This window comes from Leuresthes tenuis, unplaced genomic scaffold, assembly GCF_036924035.1.
Source record: "Leuresthes tenuis unplaced genomic scaffold, fLeuTen1.0.hap1 SCAF_5, whole genome shotgun sequence".
NCBI classification, from domain to species: Eukaryota; Metazoa; Chordata; class Actinopteri; order Atheriniformes; family Atherinopsidae; genus Leuresthes; species Leuresthes tenuis.
Window position 1 is genome coordinate 2074711 of NW_027325359.1, and position 18665 is coordinate 2093375.

Consider the following 18665-nt stretch of genomic DNA (forward strand, 5'->3'; position numbering starts at 1 on the left):
TGTACACACAGACCGGTTGACACCACCTGTAAACAGTGAACTTTACAAGAAGCGGATAAGGCTGGCTCGCTGCGACAAAATGAAGTCCTCCAGCTTGAATTCGACTTGGTGTACACCGGTGCGTACGTTACTTTTTGCCCTTCGCACTTTAGCTTAATTGAGCAGGTAGCGTGCACTTTGCTGTTCGCCAAACATTACAATTATTTGCTGTCTGAAACGTGCCACAAGGAAGTATATAAAGTCAGCGTAAAAATCGGTCAACGAGTATTTCTGCAATACGATGACAAGGAGGCTTTGTCACAGGAAGTTTCTAAATATCTCAGGGGAAGCGAGTATTTAATCTTAGGTTACACGTGTTTTATGAAACTGGAAGTTGGGGCTGATAGCGTGTAGTTTTCATTATCAGTAGCGTTTATTTGTCTGTTCCATTTCTGCACATTTGGATGTGACACTTACTTTAGAAGTGGTTAGAAAGAAAGAAAAAAACCTCGTGTGGGTGTCTGGGAGGTGGAGAATGTGTTTTATCTCGCGGCTGGACTTGTTTTACCTGATACAGGTGACGGGGATATTTAAGTTAGTCCAGAACCAGACAAAAAGTGCACAGCACCAGGAGTATACACTGTATTTATTTAAAAACCTGTATCTAATATATTTTAGGAACGCGATAGCAAAGAAGAAGTGTGATTTTGTGATTTAAACATTTATTTACCGACCTGCCTCAGGCTACGTCATAGAAAGTTAACATTGTGCTGATGGCTTTGGAGATAATGCGGCCTTTGGAGATGATAAAGTTGTTACGGACAGGGGCCTGGGGTAGAGTGCAAACATCTAAAGAACTCCATTGTGCAGCTTTCTGTTGTGGTTGGAGACTACAGAGCTGAATTTGTCTCTGTGGTCCTGACCACGATGCTTCTGACTGCTGTAGCTCCAGCAGCTGTTACTTGTCAAGCCCTAAAACAGATAAGGTGTGTATGCAAAGCAGTCAGGTTCAGCTGTTAAGCTTGGGATCTTAGAAAAATGACAGTAACTGTTAAGATGACATTTTTACACAATATAAACTAGTCCTAGCTTTTCACAGAGACACATATTGTGTTGTGTCTTTGGACAAAATGTCATTCATATGCAAAGGTTTAAGCCATCTGTGTTTTTCCACTTCACTCTAGTCCAAGGTCACTGGCCCACCTGTCTCAGCACACTTGCCACATTTTGATAAGAGTCATTAACCTCTCTTAGTGTCTGGTTAATAGGGCAGTCTAATACTGAGTTAGGTGCAGATGGAAAAATATGACTCTCAGATATCACTAATTCCTTAAAGAGCCGCCTTGCAAATTAAATACAAAATCTTTCTTTTGTTATTCTTTACCCATTGAAAGATCCAACTGAGTTCCTTCAGCTCATTTATGGAAGTTTGTTAATATCAAAACCTGGAGGATGTTTTTTTTTTTTTGCATCAAACCCACAGAGTTTGGAGTCCTAACTTCACACTCCCCTGATGCATGAAATGTAGCATAAGACAAAGGACCAAATGACTCCATCACTCTTTCCAAATAGCAATTCTACCCAGTTCCCCTTTTTATTGCCTTTGTCATGCTAAAGCATTGTGTCTTGGTCGCTCTGTGTTGTTGACATCCTCGTGAGGCTCATCATGCTTGTATAATGTTGCAAAATATTTAGATTCAAACCACTAAGAATGACATGTTCAGAAAAAGCAAATGTCTTATTGAAAGCAGAAAGTTTCACCTATTTTTTAAAGACTTTAAAATGTAAAAGGCGTGTTTTAATTTGAGATACCAGTTTGGATTACAGGTATACGATGCAAATGGTTGATTGAGCTTCATCAGCTACTTTTCTGCCCGTCCCATGTTTGTTGACCGTATCTACATTTTAGTGGGTCATCTCACACAGCTTCTGATGCTCTTATGAATCGACCAAACCAAAAGGCATGCTGCAGAAGTGGGAGGAAGTCTTCCAAACCAGTGCCTGCTGATGTGCGCTCTGCATACAAGCCCCCACAGAGAGAGTTATCAGTCAATACTGCCATGCATACGAGACCGTCTTCGTCATACCACAACTTTCTTTTCAGTTTTGGGCTGACTTGTCGGATGACATTAGTCTAAATAAGAACCATTGCCCTGAGTGAAAAGCAAAGGTTGAAACAGCACAGCCCTTTTTATGGGCTTTATTGATTCTACTATATTATCACATTTTCTGGTGCAGTATACAAAACTGTATACAAAAAGTGTCTGTAACTGAAGATTCCACTTCTGTATCTCTCATAGGTTTCATCTACTAATTAAAGAGGTGGTTGCTAAGAGATGAAAACCTGTGACATTGGTGAAAGCCTCACATGCACGGCAGCCTGAAGCTCGACTTCTCTGAGCTTGCTCTCCTCCACCCTTCTGTCTACACCAGGCTCATGTGAAGGAAGTAGGAAACGCTCTAATATCGATACACTCCCAGATAGCATGGCAGCTTTTACTGCTTCATGTGCCAACATCAGTGCTATGGGCACCTCTGTGGCCCACACCACATGGCGAGCAGAGGGAAGCAGCGACCAAGTGTGCACACGTGAGAGTTACCAGAGAAGGAGCATGAATGGCGATGTGGAACAGAACACTATCCAGGAGAAAACCTACGAGTTCTTCCAGATGTGTGACATCGAGAACAAGGGCTTCATCACCCAAGGAGACATGCAGGTGAGGCTGCTGATTTACAAAAACTAACAAAGATTACTGCCATCCACCCTCTAACTTTGAACATCTTGCAAGAAGTTTGCTGAGTAGTATTTGTTGCATTGTGGTAATTTATTCTTTTGAATGTCTGGGATTTCTTGATGGAATTGATTACATTTAGTGTTGCTACACTGTGGAATAATAGAACTGCTTGATTACTTCTAAGTTTAAGAACTCAATTCTGTGTCTTTTTGAAACATTTTCAACTATCGCGTATGGAACATCACATTCACATTGTTTTTGCTTTGTTGAGATTAACACTCAGCATTCATTCAGAGCACAATGGCGGGATGTTCTGTGAGCTCATTAATGATGCTGAACAGGACGCGGATACAGCATGTGCACCTCACTCACAGCGGTATGAAAGAGGCTGAGACACAGAGCCATGTGAGAGCTTTGTCATGCAAGCCCTCATTCATATTATTGTGCAGATTCACTTGTCCCTCAGATACTCATCTAATCCTTTGATGAGGTACTTCTAGGCTCTTGCTCTGTGGAGCAGGAATACACACAGCTTTGATGTGGTTTTTGTGATAATGGTTTGGAAATGAGATGAATGTCTAGTTCCTCTTTATGTGACCATCTGTACTAAAGTCTGCAAACTGTAGTTAAAAGCCGTATTTGATGCATTTCCATTAATTGTGATATTGTGTCTTTAAAAAAAGAAAAGAAAAAAGTGCTACTCGCTACATGGAGTTTGTTGCTAAAACATCATATTTTTACACCTCAAAGTCTGTTTGACGCCGCGGCCATCAACAGGATAGCTTTGCAGTTGTAGTGTTTGCTGACGTAAGGGATATGTTTCACCTCGATAACGCACTTTACAAGAACAGTCTCAAGCAGATGACATCCTTTTGTGACCCACCCCTGGATTGTCTGAGTCGCTTCGGTCAACATTTGCAGCAGTGCAAACACCAATATGCTTGCAGAGGTGTGGCTGTGTTGACTGTCTTTGGCATTGGTCTAACAGTAGCTGTCATTGTCAGGTTTTTGGGAGGATCCCACGGTGGCGTATTCGTATGGATAAACATCTTGCTAACGGAGCAGCTGAGTCTTCCACAAATGTTGTGTTTAAGAGTTTTTCACACTCAATCTTTTGCAGGGGAGCTACCCAGTGGTCAGTTATTGAAGATTGCACTGGGAAAATCTGAGATTTTAATGAGTTGAACTGAATGTATGTGGAGCTCTAAATACTATACATGCATTTTTTTCAATGTCTTCCAGTTTAAATTCTAAGTTAAACATGTGTCTAATTTTGAGCAGTGAGGTTTAGAATCATGGAACAGAGAAGCACCAAATGTCCTAAAGCACATGATCGCCACTGCTCAAAGACTTTCTTACACGACAGCTGTTATAGCTGCAGTTTTATTAATGCCCTTGAAAGTGTTTTGTTTCTAACAGAAGCTGTGTTTGGTGTCTATTTATACAGAGACTGAATGGTGAGCTTCCTCTTAGTACGGAGGAGTTGGAGAACGTATTTGCCACTCTCGATACTGATGGCAATGGACGCCTTTCCCTGGATGAGTTCTCCTCAGGCTTTAGTACGTTTTCAGTCTGTTTCAGCCTGAAACATAGTTACAGGAATCATCAGTATCTGACTGTGCACTTTATTTCTGGATTTAAAGAAACTTTATTTTCTTTAGGTGCCTTTTTGTGTGGCCAGAGGATTTCTGTTGAAGAAGGTTTGGGGGAGAAAAAATCCTTTAAGAAGCCACCAGAATTCCTGTACCAGTCCCAGTGGGAGGAAAGCCCAGCGAAAGGAGTCGAGGATGAGGAGGAAAAACACTTTTCTATGCTTATGGAGAGTCTCGGAGCAAACAGTGTCTTTGAGGAGTAAGTGCTGTATGTGTGCAGGCTCGTGATTTTAACTTGTAGTTTTTAGTCTACACTGTATTTTCATTAACTTAGCCTGGGACTATTATCAGCTGTGCAAACTAAACAAGAGCTGGAAGTTTCCACAAACAAGCAAAACAGTTCCTGTCCTACTTTTCCAAGCAATCTGTGCTGTGAGTTTGAAAATGCAAACTTTTTTCTGCTTGAAAATTAAACTTTTTTACAGGATCGCATGTCAAATATATTGTTCATTTACAATTTCTGAAGTCACGAGAAATAGCCTCATCTTAATCGTTAATGTCAACACACCCGGCCGTCTGTGAGTCTCGTTGAGGTCTGTTTCTTTCCTAGACTGAAAGCTAGATAAGAACTGCATCTTCTGAAATGCATCGCTAAACTCACCTTTAACAAGAAACTCAATAAAAGCAAAGAGCAGTGGAGGTGGATGCCATATTTAAACTTTCTATTGGCTTCCTCCTACCTGGAGGAAGCTGCAGAGGGAGGATGACATTTTAGATCACATCAAGTCAAGTTGTACATCATAAACTGACATTGATTTTGGTCCGACCTTTAAGGAATGTATGGATTTCTGTGACTTAAAAAAAAAAAAAAAAGAAAGATATATCTGACACTGATTTGTTGGTCATAGTTGATTGAGTTTAAAACGGTCTGATTCCAGTCACTGGCTAATTAATGAATTAATCTGCATCTTTGAATAGAAGTGGTCAGTTGTTTTTGTGAAGCATTACACTAACAAAGAAATGGCTTGTGTTTACACCTGTTCCCTAACACTGTCCCATCAGCCCTGTTGAAGTGCGCAGTCTGTGGGCCCAGCTGCGCCGGGACGAGCCACACCTTTTATCCAATTTTGAGGACTTCTTGGCCAGAGTGACATGCCAGATCATTGAAGCCACCAAAGAGAAGACGGAGATGGAAAGTGCTCTCAAAAGGTCTGAGAATATTTGTATATTTGATATTGGCTTGATGTGGTTGAACTGTAATGGAGGTTTATGGCATATTTTGTTCTCTCTGTGAAGGGTTTCTAACTCAGTTTGTACATTGATTTAAAAAAGCTGTTTCCTGGTAGTCGCTGTTAAATGTCATGGTCTTGAATGATTACTTTTATGAATGGCCTGTTGTTGTCTTCTGGGTCATTCACTATATCTGATTGTTATTCAAACAGGAAAGCAGCAACACATGATGATGAGATCCAACGCCTATATGAGGAAATGGAGCAGCAGATAAAAAATGAAAAGGACAGGATGGTACTGCAGGTAAAAACCAGCTACTGACCCCCAATAGAAATAGCTCTACTTGTTTTGCATGGTTTACATTTCCCTGTGCTTTGTCCTGTCGCATCTTTTAAAACTACGCTCAAGGACTATGAGAGGTTTTTGTCTCGCAGTCAAGAGCTGGAGCTGCAGCTGTCTGGTAAGGAAAAGGAGCTGGAGCAACTCTTTCAAAAGCAGAGAAGGGTAAGTGGAAACGTGAAGACTTTTTTCCCCTGCAGAGTGTGTTGTTGTATTTTCAATTGAAGCAGAACTCATTCCAAATAAAGTTTTTCCCATTAGACGTCACATATATAAATGGAACCATAACACATGAGACACATTAAACAGGATGAGAGATAACAGAAAGCAGTAAAAAGTTGATCATGTGATTAAGTATCTCTTTACCTTCAACACACCCTTTAAAATATCACCATAAAAGACAGTGATAGTACTCAGCCCAGCTCTCCTCTGTACAAATACAACTACAGCACTGTGCAAAAGTCTTCAGCCACCTCCCACTTCTTTATACTGTATTTTCCTTCCAAGAAGTCTAATGTCCTTTTAATCGTTTAAAGTAGTCTTGAGCAATAACTTCCCAGGCTTTTTCTGCTGAAACAGAACAAAAGACCACCAACATCCAAAGAAGAGCTTTGGGTTGTCCTTTGAGAAGCCCTGAAAACTGTTCCTGAAGGCTACATATGATAAGAAAACCTGTCTATGAGGGCGTGTTAAGGAGTAAAAGTGGTGCGACCGAATATTCACCTTCAAGTTTGTTACAGTTGTGGAAACAGTTTTTCCATTTATTTTTGCACGGTTCAATAAATCGCTGCATCTGTTTCCTATTTTTATTGGTATTTTATAAAGAATTGAGGGGTGGCTAAAGATCTTCTCACTCGTAAGAACAAAGCATTATAAATTCAACAATTTATCCATTGCTTAAAGGAAAAAAACTGCTAACTTGGTAAATGTTTCCTGTATATAACTTTTCTCCTTTATCATTATTAGATTGCCAAGTTCACCCATTGTGTTCTCACCTTTATCTTTTATACATGTTGTGTATATTAAACAGGAGACAAAACGTGGTCATTGCCACAGTACAAGTAATGTGAAATCGACTGTGCCTCTTTTTCCACTCGGTTATTTCCAGTTGATTAGACTCTGTCACATGCAATCTAAAAAGTGCTTCTTCAGTGAGCAGCGAAAAAAAAGGTTGTATTGATCTATCCAAAGTATAAGTAACAATAGGCTGCATCACAGGTCAATTTATAGTCTGCACTCAAGCTGTCAGGGCTTATTGGAGATTAATTTAATTGTGATCAAACAAACAAGGTATTTTCCTCTTTTTAATGCTCCTCATTACTTGATATATCTGCAACAGTCCACTACTTACTCTTATTTTGGCTGTTGCAGCTTAAGAAGTGTAAGAAATGTTCTACTGATTAGATGTCTGTAGTTACAGTGTCTAAACATCATTCAGTGTTGTTATGGTGATCATTTTACAGTTTCCAACTGTTAAACTGTTAATTTGGAGCTATGAGCACAAGTAGTGACGTTCATTGTATGATTGTGTACCACGAGGCGTCGCCAAGGTCAAACACAGTTTTCCATCTGGCTGCATGTTGACAAGTACGAAATTCAAATGATAATGGATATATTTCAACTATGCATGTATTGTAACTTTGGTTCAGTTTGATTCCACTCAGATTCATCTCCTGCATGTCAATTCAGGCTGCCTGTGTGTCAGAATCATGTTTACTTGTTAGATTTCTGTTTTAACCACAGAACATGGAGCATTATTAGAGTATTAATCTTAACTGATGGATTGTTGTTCAACACAAAAAAAAAAGCAAAAATGGTGATGACCAAATAAAATATTTAATATTAGTTGACAAACAAGTGGTTGATCTAATGGTGGCCACATCCATATTTTATTCAATCTAATCCATGGCAGTGACTGATCATTGATCATATTGTGTCGTCCTTTTCCCCTTGTGTTCAATTATTTATCGATTATTTGATTTTTTTTTTTTTTTTTTTTCCCAATAACAATCTATCTCCAGTTGGAATCTCAGTGCCGGGAACTTCACAGTGAACAACATGTGACCAAAGTTGAGAATGTGAAGCTGAAACAGACAAATGATGAGTTGGCACAAGAGCTGGAGCACACCAGCCAAGAGCTGCTCTTGGCTCAAGAGCATCTGGGTTTACTGCAAGAGCAGTCCTCACGACTTCATGAGGAGAAAGAGATGTGAGTAACTGAGCTTGATTAATCTGTTGTCTTATAACCTCACAAACACTTCTATAGCTAGGTTTCTATTCAGCTGTGAAGCTAATTTGACACTTATTGACAATTGTGTAACAGGCTAGCGAACAGGAAATGGGATCAGAGCAAAAACAAGAACTCTTGGCCTTAAATGAGAGAAAAATTGAGTAAGGTTTTTGGTCATTTTTGTCGGCTGGATGTCTATGTTACGTCTTTTATTTCATTAGTACAGTTTTGTGTTCTAAACTGCAGTCACAGCTGCCTGATCCCATTGGTGGATCGCTCCCGACCGCACTGACAGAAGCTTTGAATCCCAGATAGAGACGCTGGCATCCTTCCAGAGCTTGGTGTATTTTTGATGATGAATGTGGATTTCATGTGTCTGGAGACTGAGGTTTTCCTCCAGTGATGTTTATTAGTTTGCTGTTTGCCTAAAAGTGAATATTTCTGTTGTAACTGAGGTTCAAAACAAGATGATTCTGACCCATCTTCCTAAAGATAGTGAAGTAATTTGTGTCTTCAGGTCTTTTAAGCTGATTTCTTTCCAATACTATGATGCTGTAGCTTGAAAGAGTGCAGACAGCTGTGTGTCAGAATCATGTATCCTTGTTAGATTTCTGTTTTAACCACAGAACATGGAGCATTATTAGAGTATTAATGTTAACTGATGGATTGTTGTTCAACACAGGGAAATATACAGAGTTACTGAAGGACTGCAGAGGGAGCGAGCGAGCCTTCTCAAACAGCTGGACCTATTAAGGTATGATTCAAGTTTTTAGCTTCACGTCCTTCTGATCATATTAAGGCTCACAAGATAAAATGTTCGCTCTTTCTACAAAGACAGACTTTACTGCCAATACACAGACCAAACCATAATATTTTGGCAGTTAAACACTTTTTTACCCTTTAGGTTCTGTGCTTCAGCTCATTTAGTTTGAAATGAAATGTTAGATACTATAAAATGCATAGTTTCAACTTTAATTTGACAGCGATGTTGGGAAAAAAACTTTGACAAGAACCTTGGATCACATAATGCCCAAATTATAATTAGAACTGGCTGCACTGTATATAATCTTAACCTCAACCGTCGGTGGTGTATGCTTGAAGCCTTTCAATTGCCAGTGGAACTGGCACATTCTTTTTTTCACCGCTGATAACATTTAATCATCCAATTAGTTATTCTGAACATGGGCCAGGGCAGCCATTACATTTTTCATTGTGAATATTCTTGACTGGCTCAGTCAATCTCCTGATTAAGACGAGATGGAGACCTTAGAACGAGAAAGTTTTTTTTCTTTCCTCGCCCTCTCTCCTTCTGCAACCTGGAAATTGTTCGCTCTCAGCTATCTTTAAAGATTTTTCCAGCCCCCGAAGCAATCACTTAAATGCCCCTTAATGGGATGAGTAGAGCTGAAGCTTCTGGTGGACCTTATAGTGAGGAAACACAGGAGCTTACGTCTTTTATCAAGTGACTGGACATATAGATACTGTGCCACTACATGTAGCACACATTCTACTTTACACTGACACAAAGGAAGCAAGGGCTTCTTATTTCATAGTACTGGCTCCATTTCACGCCTCCTTCTTGTTTCTTCTCTCTCACACTCACTTGGAGGAGATGTGAAGAAGCAGGGTAAGCTAAGGAAGCAAAGCGGCACATTAGCATACTGAAAAGGACCAGTGTCTACTCATGTTTAAGTGTAAAACATTCATTATGTGTCCTGTGTTCTTTGTTTTCTCCAGAGAAACGAACAAACATTTGCGGGATGAAAGAGACATGTGCTTTCAGGTGTGTAATGTCTTGGATTTAATTTGCTAAACTATTGATATTTATTCTGTCTGTACAAGTCTTACTGTCTTTTTAAAACTCACAAAAGTGTTTGAATCAATTGATTCTTGAATCTCTCGCCACATTAAGATTTAAAAACTTCATGTTCTGACTCTGCAGAAACCAAAGAATTCTAAGAGATCAGCAGGTTTGAAGCAGAGGCCTTTAACTGATGATGTGAAATACACAAACGCAGAGGTCTTCAAAAGGTAACCTGGACAGAACTGATAAGCTTTGAAACAATGTCTTTACTGTTTAAAGATGCATCACATGGAAAGTTGCCGCTGTGCTGTAATATAACTTTGAATCTGCAGTGAGGATGAGGAGGAGCCGACTTATAGCTCTACAAAGCAGAGCGTTTTGAATGGGTTATACCAGCCATCGCTCCCAGCATCCAGGGGGCACTTCCAGAGGATCATATCTATCGAGGAAGACCACCTCCCCCATTTGCTGAATGAATGTCAGGCCCATCTTCAGAAATGTAATAATGGAGAGTCAGACAGTGAAGAGGCGATAGACTTGGTGATGAGTGATATTTACCCACGTTCATCATCAGACAATATGCAGCAGCCGGAAAGTGTGGAGAAAAGGCAAATCCCAACATCTCCAAGGGGTCAGCCTGTTGGCAAGGAAACCAGCATAAATGTAAGTAGACCTTGAGTGATATTCTGCATGTTAGGAACACTTGATATGCTTTGGTGAGCATGTAAGGTTCACACAAATAAAGTGAAACCCATTAAAATGTGTGGCCAGAACATTTCATCTCTGCTGTGTTTTCAGGAGGAAAGTGGCCCTTCAGCACCTGATCGCCTCTTCAAGATTGTCCTCGTTGGGAACTCTAGTGTTGGAAAGACCTCTCTCCTTCGGCGATTTTGTGATGACTGCTTCCACCCCGGCACTTCTGCTACTGTGGGTACGTAGTGCACACACACCCCCGCAGAGGCTGACAAGTGTCAAAACACCCAGCGCCGTCTTTGACCGAGGGCGCGTTATGCTGCGTTTGGTGTCAATAAGGATGATACCATAAAGCCAAAATATTCTTAATATTACTTTATACAAATTTCCACTTCTTCATGTTGATGAACTGAGAAATTCCTGAGGGGTTATCTCCAAATCACATTCGATACTTTCAGGCTATCTTTGTGCTAATTGGCTCAACAAACCTGTCAGAGTCAGAGTTATTGAGTTGTTGTTCTAAATTTACAGATTTATCTTAGTTTCCAGAACTAGTCCAGATATTTAAGGTGATATTTGGTTAAAACTAATCTGTTGCTCCTTGTTCTGAGGCTTATGAATTGTACCACGAGGTGAACTCTATTTACTATTGTGAAGTACTCTCTTTGGAGAAAACTTCGATGACCTATGGACACTTAGGAGTATAAGTTTTTAACTCGGCTGTATGTTGTAAATTGATTTTTCTTTACTATAAAGAGGGTGTTTTATGGGGTTTAACTGTATATGACCTGTATTTCCTAGAAATCGGCTTAAAAAAAGGCAGCAAATTGTCAAGGACATGAGGAATTAATAAGAAATAAGAAGCTCTGTGTTTCCTTTTCCTTCTTAGAATTATTTTCACCTTGTCTTTTTTTTTATGTCGGTGTCTGGTGAAGAATTTATTGCAGCAGAAAAAGATTAAGCACATATTTTCCAACATTTTCATACTTGCAATTAGTTTCCTTATATATTACTAAACAATCACGTGATTCAGGTCATCATACTCTATCTTCATTATATACAGGCTTCCATTTTTATTTTTCTTTCCAATCTATTGTGTTTAGTTTTGTACATTTATTCAACATGAATGCACTGAAATGTATTTACGGTAGTGATTTTTTTTTTTGTGTGTGTGCTGATTCGTGAATCCTTTTTTTCCCTATATGCAGGGATAGACTACAGTGTAAAGACAATAGCTGTGGATAACAGCCAGATAGCATTGCAGATGTGGGACACAGCAGGACAGGAGAGGTGAGGTTTTAGCACTCAGCCTTAAAGGATAAAGGAGGATTGCTCACTATATGACTGAGTTTTTCAGAGAAGGTGTAAGACACATTGAAATGTTAAGTTACACTTATGAACTGTCTTATATAACCAGAAAAGTCTTTACGCAGAAAAAAGGAAACCACACTGATTTATTTTTGCTAAAGTCTTCAGTATCAGACTTGCAGTATAAAGTATGATAAGTGTTGTTGTTTTTAGCTTCATGAAACTCGCTGGTACTCGTTTGAAACATTCTGCCCATATTTTTAACATGTTTTAAAGATGCACTCAAAGCACATCGAGAATAAATAATAACAGGACACTGGTCCGTCTCCTCCTGTTCTTCGTGTAGGTATCGAAGCATCACCAAACAGTTCTTTCGCAAAGCTGATGGTGTGGTTGTGATGTATGATCTAACCTCTGAGCAGAGTTTCACCGCAGTCAGGCAGTGGCTCACGAGTGTAAAGGTACGAGAGCAGCTGCACTTTGCAGAGGTTTTGTTTTACATTGATTGTTCCTGTTGCTCTAATTCAGTTCAACTGCAGAACAAAATAATACATTTCTGACAAAAAGGTTCTTTTAGCAGATAATTTTCTTTCGATCTGCTTTCTTGTTTTTCTTTTACAGGAATGTGCAGGTGAAGACATACCCATCATGCTCTTGGGGAACAAAATAGACATAGAGATTGAGAGACAAGTTCAGAAAGAAGTGGGAGCAAGGCTCGCCAAGGTTTGTTCTTTCTGTTAAGCTCAAAATTCATTAAATTTTCAGAATAAAGGAAATCAGACTGATATTTGGAGTATTATCTTTTAAACCGGTCATTCGTTTGGTACAAACTCTGGTTTGTACCGTAGTTTCACTGTTGACTGGAAAGGACCATGTGAGCAGATATTGTTGCACGTGAAACTTTTTTTACTTTGAAACTCTTAGTTACACATATTACTATAATCATCTCCCTCTGTCCCGTCGTTACACTTCCTTTGCCAACATATCTCAGTATATAATAGACACTGTATTTCTATATTTCTCTCTCTTGGCTTTCTTCTTAGGACTGTCAGATGACCTTCTATGAATGCAGTGCATATTCTGGATGTAATGTAGAGGAGTCCATGGTTTATTTAGCCAGGTGAGCAACAGTATTGACCTTGATGTGTTACCAACAGTGCTACGTGTGGATTGATTATCTGTTTATGAGGAACAGAAGTGTCACCATCTCTGTACCGAAACAAAGAATAGAAATAGAACATTTTCCTAGTTTTGCTTTGAAGGAACAAATGATATACTCTGAAGATTCTAGCTTTGAAGATTACCTCAGAAAAGAGTCATTAGCTGGAAAAATTATTGTTGGGATTCTTGCAGTTTTTATTTCTTTGTAAAATATTCATCTAGTATAAATGATACATTTCTTGGACTGCTTTAACTTTTAGTTTTTGAACGGTCACCTGAGAAAGAGCACAGGTGGATTTATTAGCGAGAGAACAGAGCATTGACAATGCAGCCTTTGAATAAGGCATTATCTGTCTTTATTTCACCAGTACTTTAAGAAGAATGAATGAATGAACGTGTACTATAGCTCTGTTAGCTCATAGCTGCTGTGTTGTTGTTATTGGCGGCTATCGGGGGGCTTATAGAGGGCTTTCTACACACTCGTCTACTGGGATGACATCATTGCCGCGTGCTGCTGCAGCACAGCTTATTTAATTCGTGCTCTGTGACAGTCGGCTAACTTCACACTGCTAGTTTTGTGCAACATGGCAGGATATTTATCAGATTTTGACGACGTGGACGACGACTTTGAGTAAGATGGACGTCCTTACTGGAGTGAATGAGCTGTGCTGCAGCGGCGGGCGTCGATGACGTCATCCCAGTAGATGAGTGTGTAGAAAGCCCTCTATAAGCCCCCAATAGCCAATACCTTATTTAGAGGCTGCATCCTCTAAGCCCCGTTCACTCCGTTATATGGATCTCCAGTTATCTAAATATCTTCCGAAGGACGGCGACTTTCACCAAACTGTTCTCGGTGAGTAGATGAACCTATTTCATGCCAGAAATAAGGTTTAATAATACCGGAGTTCCCCTTTAACGTTAGTCACCTTCACATCTCATGAATAAAACAAATATGGGAATATTCAGGACATGACTGAAACAAGCTCATTTGGACATGGGTCATATTTCTAAACTCAAATGTGACATTTCATTTTAAGGAAATCAATGCTATGAAATTGTTTTCAGGCACTGTGTTTCCTCTTCAGAAAAGGGGGGGGGGATTGTTTTTTCTAACACAACTGATAAGGAGAGGCTCTCAACAGAACTGTAGTCCTCTCTTGGCATCCTTTATAAATTTACAGGTGGAAGGAAGCACAGATGCTCCTCTGTGGGTAGCAATCTCTCGATTGCAGCACAGAGAGACTGATGGAGGATGGTCCAACAGGGACACAGGTGGGTCAGGCAGGCAGAGAGGGTTGTGAGCACTGCTGTGAGAGCAGACACTTGTTTTATTTCTCTTGCTGTGTGAGATACAAGTAATATCTAGCAGACAGCTCCCCTGTGGCACACTTGATAAAGTCTGCAGTGTTTCTTTGTGCTGCCAAATGTTTTTTTTCTGTTCCTTACTCACGCTGTAAATGGGCGGAGCCTGTATGCAACCACCTGCAGCAAACTTGTAAAATCAAGGGGGAAAAATCTTGTGTATCCAAGAACCAGTGCTGGAGTTGCTCCCTAATGAGCTTTGGGAGGATTCCCAGTGGGCTGAGAATTGGTGTTCCGATCAGAAAAGAAACAGTTGCATCTACATAGTCTGCACAGTTTAGTAGATAAACATTAAAAAAGGTGCAAAGACCGTCGATTTTACAGAGATTTATATGTTCAGAAGCTTCTGAAATTTACGTTGTTATTTGGTTTAACGGAAAAATGAAACCTCATCAGTTTTATTTGTACATTTCAAATACATAAATTTTATTGTGCTTCATTTATTTATGCTAGATATGAAAAACTGTTGAAATGTCGTTTACTCATTATTGAAACAGAAGTGAGCTGATTTTGAACATGATTAACCAAAAACCCTCTAAGTTACTGTATTATCCATCCGCTGTCTTCCACTTATCTGAGGTCGAGTCGCAGAGGCAACAGGCTCGGTAGAGAACTAGATGGGTTCTTTGCATAAGTACAAAACAGCATTTAATACATAGCAGCATTACAGGTAATTCAGTGAGAATGAAAACCAATCCCTTAGTGGGAGTTCAAGACCGAGCAGTACTGAAGCACGAGGTTTAGTATGCAGAAGCACTATCATCTGCATAGCACAGGCATGCCTGATGTCCCATCAGAACTGCTTCATCTCTTTATGCCTTATTATGTTCTGTAGAATCCTAAAAGAACAAGAGGACCGAGAAAAGGAGAAGACGGTCCAGCTGATCAGCAGCCCCTCAGAGAAGAAGAGATCCTGCTGCTAAAAGATAAACACTTAACCAAAGTAGCACTACCCTTTACCAAGTTACCCAGTGTGATAGTGTAAGCATGTGTGCCAGTGAAAGCACGTTCTGTGACCGTCAGCACAACTGTTTTTCACCCAGTCTATGACCCAAAACCCAGCACCAGAAGGAAAACCATCACACTGTCACGTTACACCTGTTCTTTGCACAGTTACAAACGTTTCCAGCTGCAGTTTGATGTGGCAGAAATAGTTGGAAAGTTAAAATACTTGGATTTTCCACCGTGTGCACGGTACGCTGTTCACTTATTGCACGCTGTACAGAGACCTGGATCTCCTTTGAGTCAAACTGAAACTTTTTTAGACAGTTTTTTTAAAAAAAAATCTACCGTAAGATGTTCAATCAAACTGGAATATAATGCTCAGATTTATCCTCCAAAGGACCCTTATGATGCTAAGTTGGGCTTTTTACTATTGATAATAATATATTAATTAATCATGAGTTCTACTAGTTTTAAACTGTCGATGCATTACATTTTGTAGACATTCAGGTGGACACAATAACACAAATTACAGTTTAATTCAATATATCAAACATGCCCTGTGTGTAAAGCTGGTCAGTTTTATCGATATGCTGATTTCACTTTTTGTTTACCTTTAAGACCAAGATTGCTTGTGTTATTTGGCACTTTTTCACCTGATGGACAAAGTTAAGATAAAAAAGAAAGAAAAAAAGGTAATTTCTCTGAACAACAACAACATTTTGTTCAGATTTGTTCCAGGTTTAACATATTCGAAGTTATTTTTTTTGTCCATACTTTGGTCTTTGTAATTGATATGTTCTGTTCTTTCTTTACTCTTCTTTGTTGAAGCAGTAATATTGTGAGTGTTGTTTTTTTGTTGTTGTTGTAAATAACAGCTGAAAAAAGAGATTAATTATTTTGTATTACCTTGATCTGCCTCAAAGCCAAGTATTTTATGAAAGTATGTCACCGTAACCTGTTCTATAATCTCTACGAAGTATGTTTCAAATTTAACGAGCTTTGGTGCAAAGTTCAGATATTTCTGTCACTAACTGTGCTTCACTACTGATAGGATCTTGCATGTTACTTTATTATTTATAGACAAATGTAGATATATATGTATATTAGGTGTAAAAGCACCATGAGACTGTTCTTCTTCCCGGTACAATGAAGTTATGATTTGATGCACAGCATAACCCAGTGGATAGGTTTGAACATTGCAGTTTATTCAGTTTTTTAAAATGGCAAAACAATGTATTGAATGTTCACTGGAGGGGAAAATGTTATACGTGTGCAATTAACATGTCGGTTTTTGTGAATTTCTATGACTTATTAAATATATGATGAACTTGGTTTGTGTCCGAGCAGAGAAAAGTTTTTTCATTACCTTCAGATTCCAGCAAGTATCACTCTATACAAATGACATCATGTACAGTTCATTTTAAGCACCGTTGAGCCATAACATTTCTGTCATTGCAGTTCCAACCTCCAACCTTGAATCGGTAAGTGTGCCCTTAAAAAAATGCCACAATTTGAAACTGTTATGTTTGTTTACTGTTGCTTCCATTTTTTTCTGCATTTTCTGCATTGCTTTCAAGTACATAGATTGTATATTTTTATTACAGTTTTGCCATTATAGCACCTACCATAGTGTAGAATATGTAGAAATATAAAGTAGTATTGTAAATAGTTTTTCTTACTGTATATTTGATGAAAACCTATTTCCTGGTTATTCAGGTACAGCAGCTCTTCAGATGATATAAATCTATATCGATACAAAAAAAAAAAAAAACCTCCTTGGTGGATACCTTGGCAATGACCTCATTAAGAGCGAAATTGAAATATTTCTGTATATTTTTGACTACACTGAGTTTGCGATATGTAATCTTTGACATCCCATATTGGGATATTGCTCAACTAACCTGTTCTCAGTATTGGTTCAAGCACAGGCCTGCTGCGGGGTAATAATTCATTGCTTCCCTTTGGAAATGCTTCCAGTATTTCTGTCTTAGAGTTGACTTAGTTGCTAGTTGCATACACGGTAAGCCAGTCGACTGACATGGATTTAAGTGTAAACTAAATAAACATCGTGGCTTGACGGTGTGTGTTAAGTGAAACCTTACCTTTAACTGACTAAAGAAGGGTTAGGAACAGTTGAGGCATTTAGGAAACAATGGGGGGAGAACGTTATTGACACATAAACATTACATCTCAAACTGACAAAACAGCAGAAATGAGCTGTTCCATAGAGTGAGCTTTGACACCTTCTACTGCACATTCACAGAAAACCACAGGTACACTAACGATGCAAACACATTACCTTTAACATTGTACATTTTTTGTCCTTGGCTGTGCTGTTCAGTTGCTGTCTGTTTTCTAATATTGCTGAACTTATACATCTACAATTGTTTCAATAATAGATATTCACTACAGTTCATAACATAACATATTATTTAAGATGTGTTGTGTACCTAGAACAGAATGTAAGAGTTGAGATCTATCTCTCAGTAAGGTCCAACTCAAACAAATACGGAACAAAACACACAGGTATATCACTCCATTTCACATATACTCACTTCAGTAATTAAGAACATTCATTGTTCTAGAAAATATTCCTGACCTGTTATGTGTTACATTCAGAATTGTTTAACAGTCAGCATAAGTGTGTTCTTTCTGTCATTACACAATGTAGTGACACTACTGATAAGATCTATGGGGCCACCTCTAGCTTGTCTTTGGCCTTTTTTGACGCTCTCACATCCCGTTGTGTGGCTGTCTGTGGTCATGAGAGTGTGTCTGTCTCCTCCTGCTGCTCACGAGTCACACCCAGTAGGGCAGCACCGTCAAACTTAACGCATCTTGTAGTCGTGCGATATGGCTGCTTCACATAGCTGGCCTTTGAAATCCAGCTCAAAAGTAAAGTCCAAGTCCCGCTGCAGGTGAGAGAAAGGAGGAAATAAAACATCAGTTTTTTTAGTGAGAATGAGACAACAACAGACCAAACACAGCTGAGAGAAAGAATTTAAGACTAGAGAGTACGACCAGATTTTTCATTTTAACCTGACAGCAGGATGTGGTGTGAGATAAAGAGTATTGGTGTCAGAAAACAGAAGAAAGCAAACACTGCTTCCCCATCCCACAGGGGGAGGGGAGGACACTGACAAGGTCAACAGTGGAATCTGTTGTTTGTTCGAGTCGCTGCAGTGCAGCTGTCTGCCTGCTTGGCAGCTTCCAGCATGGAACCTAAAACAATCGGCTATGAGCAGACCGAGCAGGGAATGAGTCATTTGTTAACCAACAGCATGAAA

General features: G+C 39.3%; 2 protein-coding genes across 2 annotated transcripts in view; one reads left to right on the top strand and one right to left on the bottom strand.

Moving 5' to 3' along the window:
• On the top strand, window positions 1-16709 carry cracr2aa (calcium release activated channel regulator 2Aa). The gene is made up of 18 exons (XM_072385422.1): window positions 1-118; window positions 2280-2696; window positions 4162-4273; window positions 4376-4565; window positions 5369-5515; window positions 5749-5839; window positions 5945-6040; window positions 7897-8084; window positions 8788-8859; window positions 9843-9888; window positions 10048-10136; window positions 10242-10572; window positions 10708-10840; window positions 11811-11892; window positions 12257-12371; window positions 12532-12633; window positions 12954-13030; window positions 15269-16709. Exons 2-18 carry the CDS (start codon window positions 2466-2468, stop codon window positions 15354-15356), a joined length of 2190 nt encoding a protein of 729 aa, XP_072241523.1. The 5' UTR covers window positions 1-118; window positions 2280-2465; the 3' UTR covers window positions 15357-16709.
• The window catches only part of LOC140306827 (protein arginine N-methyltransferase 8-B), a 23206-nt gene continuing 21235 nt past the window's right edge, over window positions 16695-18665 (bottom strand). The window contains exon 10 of the mRNA XM_072385426.1: window positions 16695-18290. Within this exon, the coding sequence (XP_072241527.1) occupies window positions 18207-18290 (84 nt within the window). The 3' untranslated portion in view covers window positions 16695-18206. The remainder of the gene's footprint in view (window positions 18291-18665) is intronic.

What these genes read in the sequence shown, in the direction of transcription:
- cracr2aa (XM_072385422.1), top strand. Translation starts at nt 2,466, where the DNA reads ATGGCAGCTTTTACTGCTTCATGTGCCAACATCAGTGCTATGGGCACC. An exon ending in TCACCCAAGGAGACATGCAG is followed by an intron (nt 2,697 to 4,161) that starts GTGAGGCTGCTG and finishes CTATTTATACAG; the next exon opens with AGACTGAATGGTGAGCTTCC. An exon ending in GACACAGCAGGACAGGAGAG is followed by an intron (nt 11,893 to 12,256) that starts GTGAGGTTTTAG and finishes TTCTTCGTGTAG; the next exon opens with GTATCGAAGCATCACCAAAC.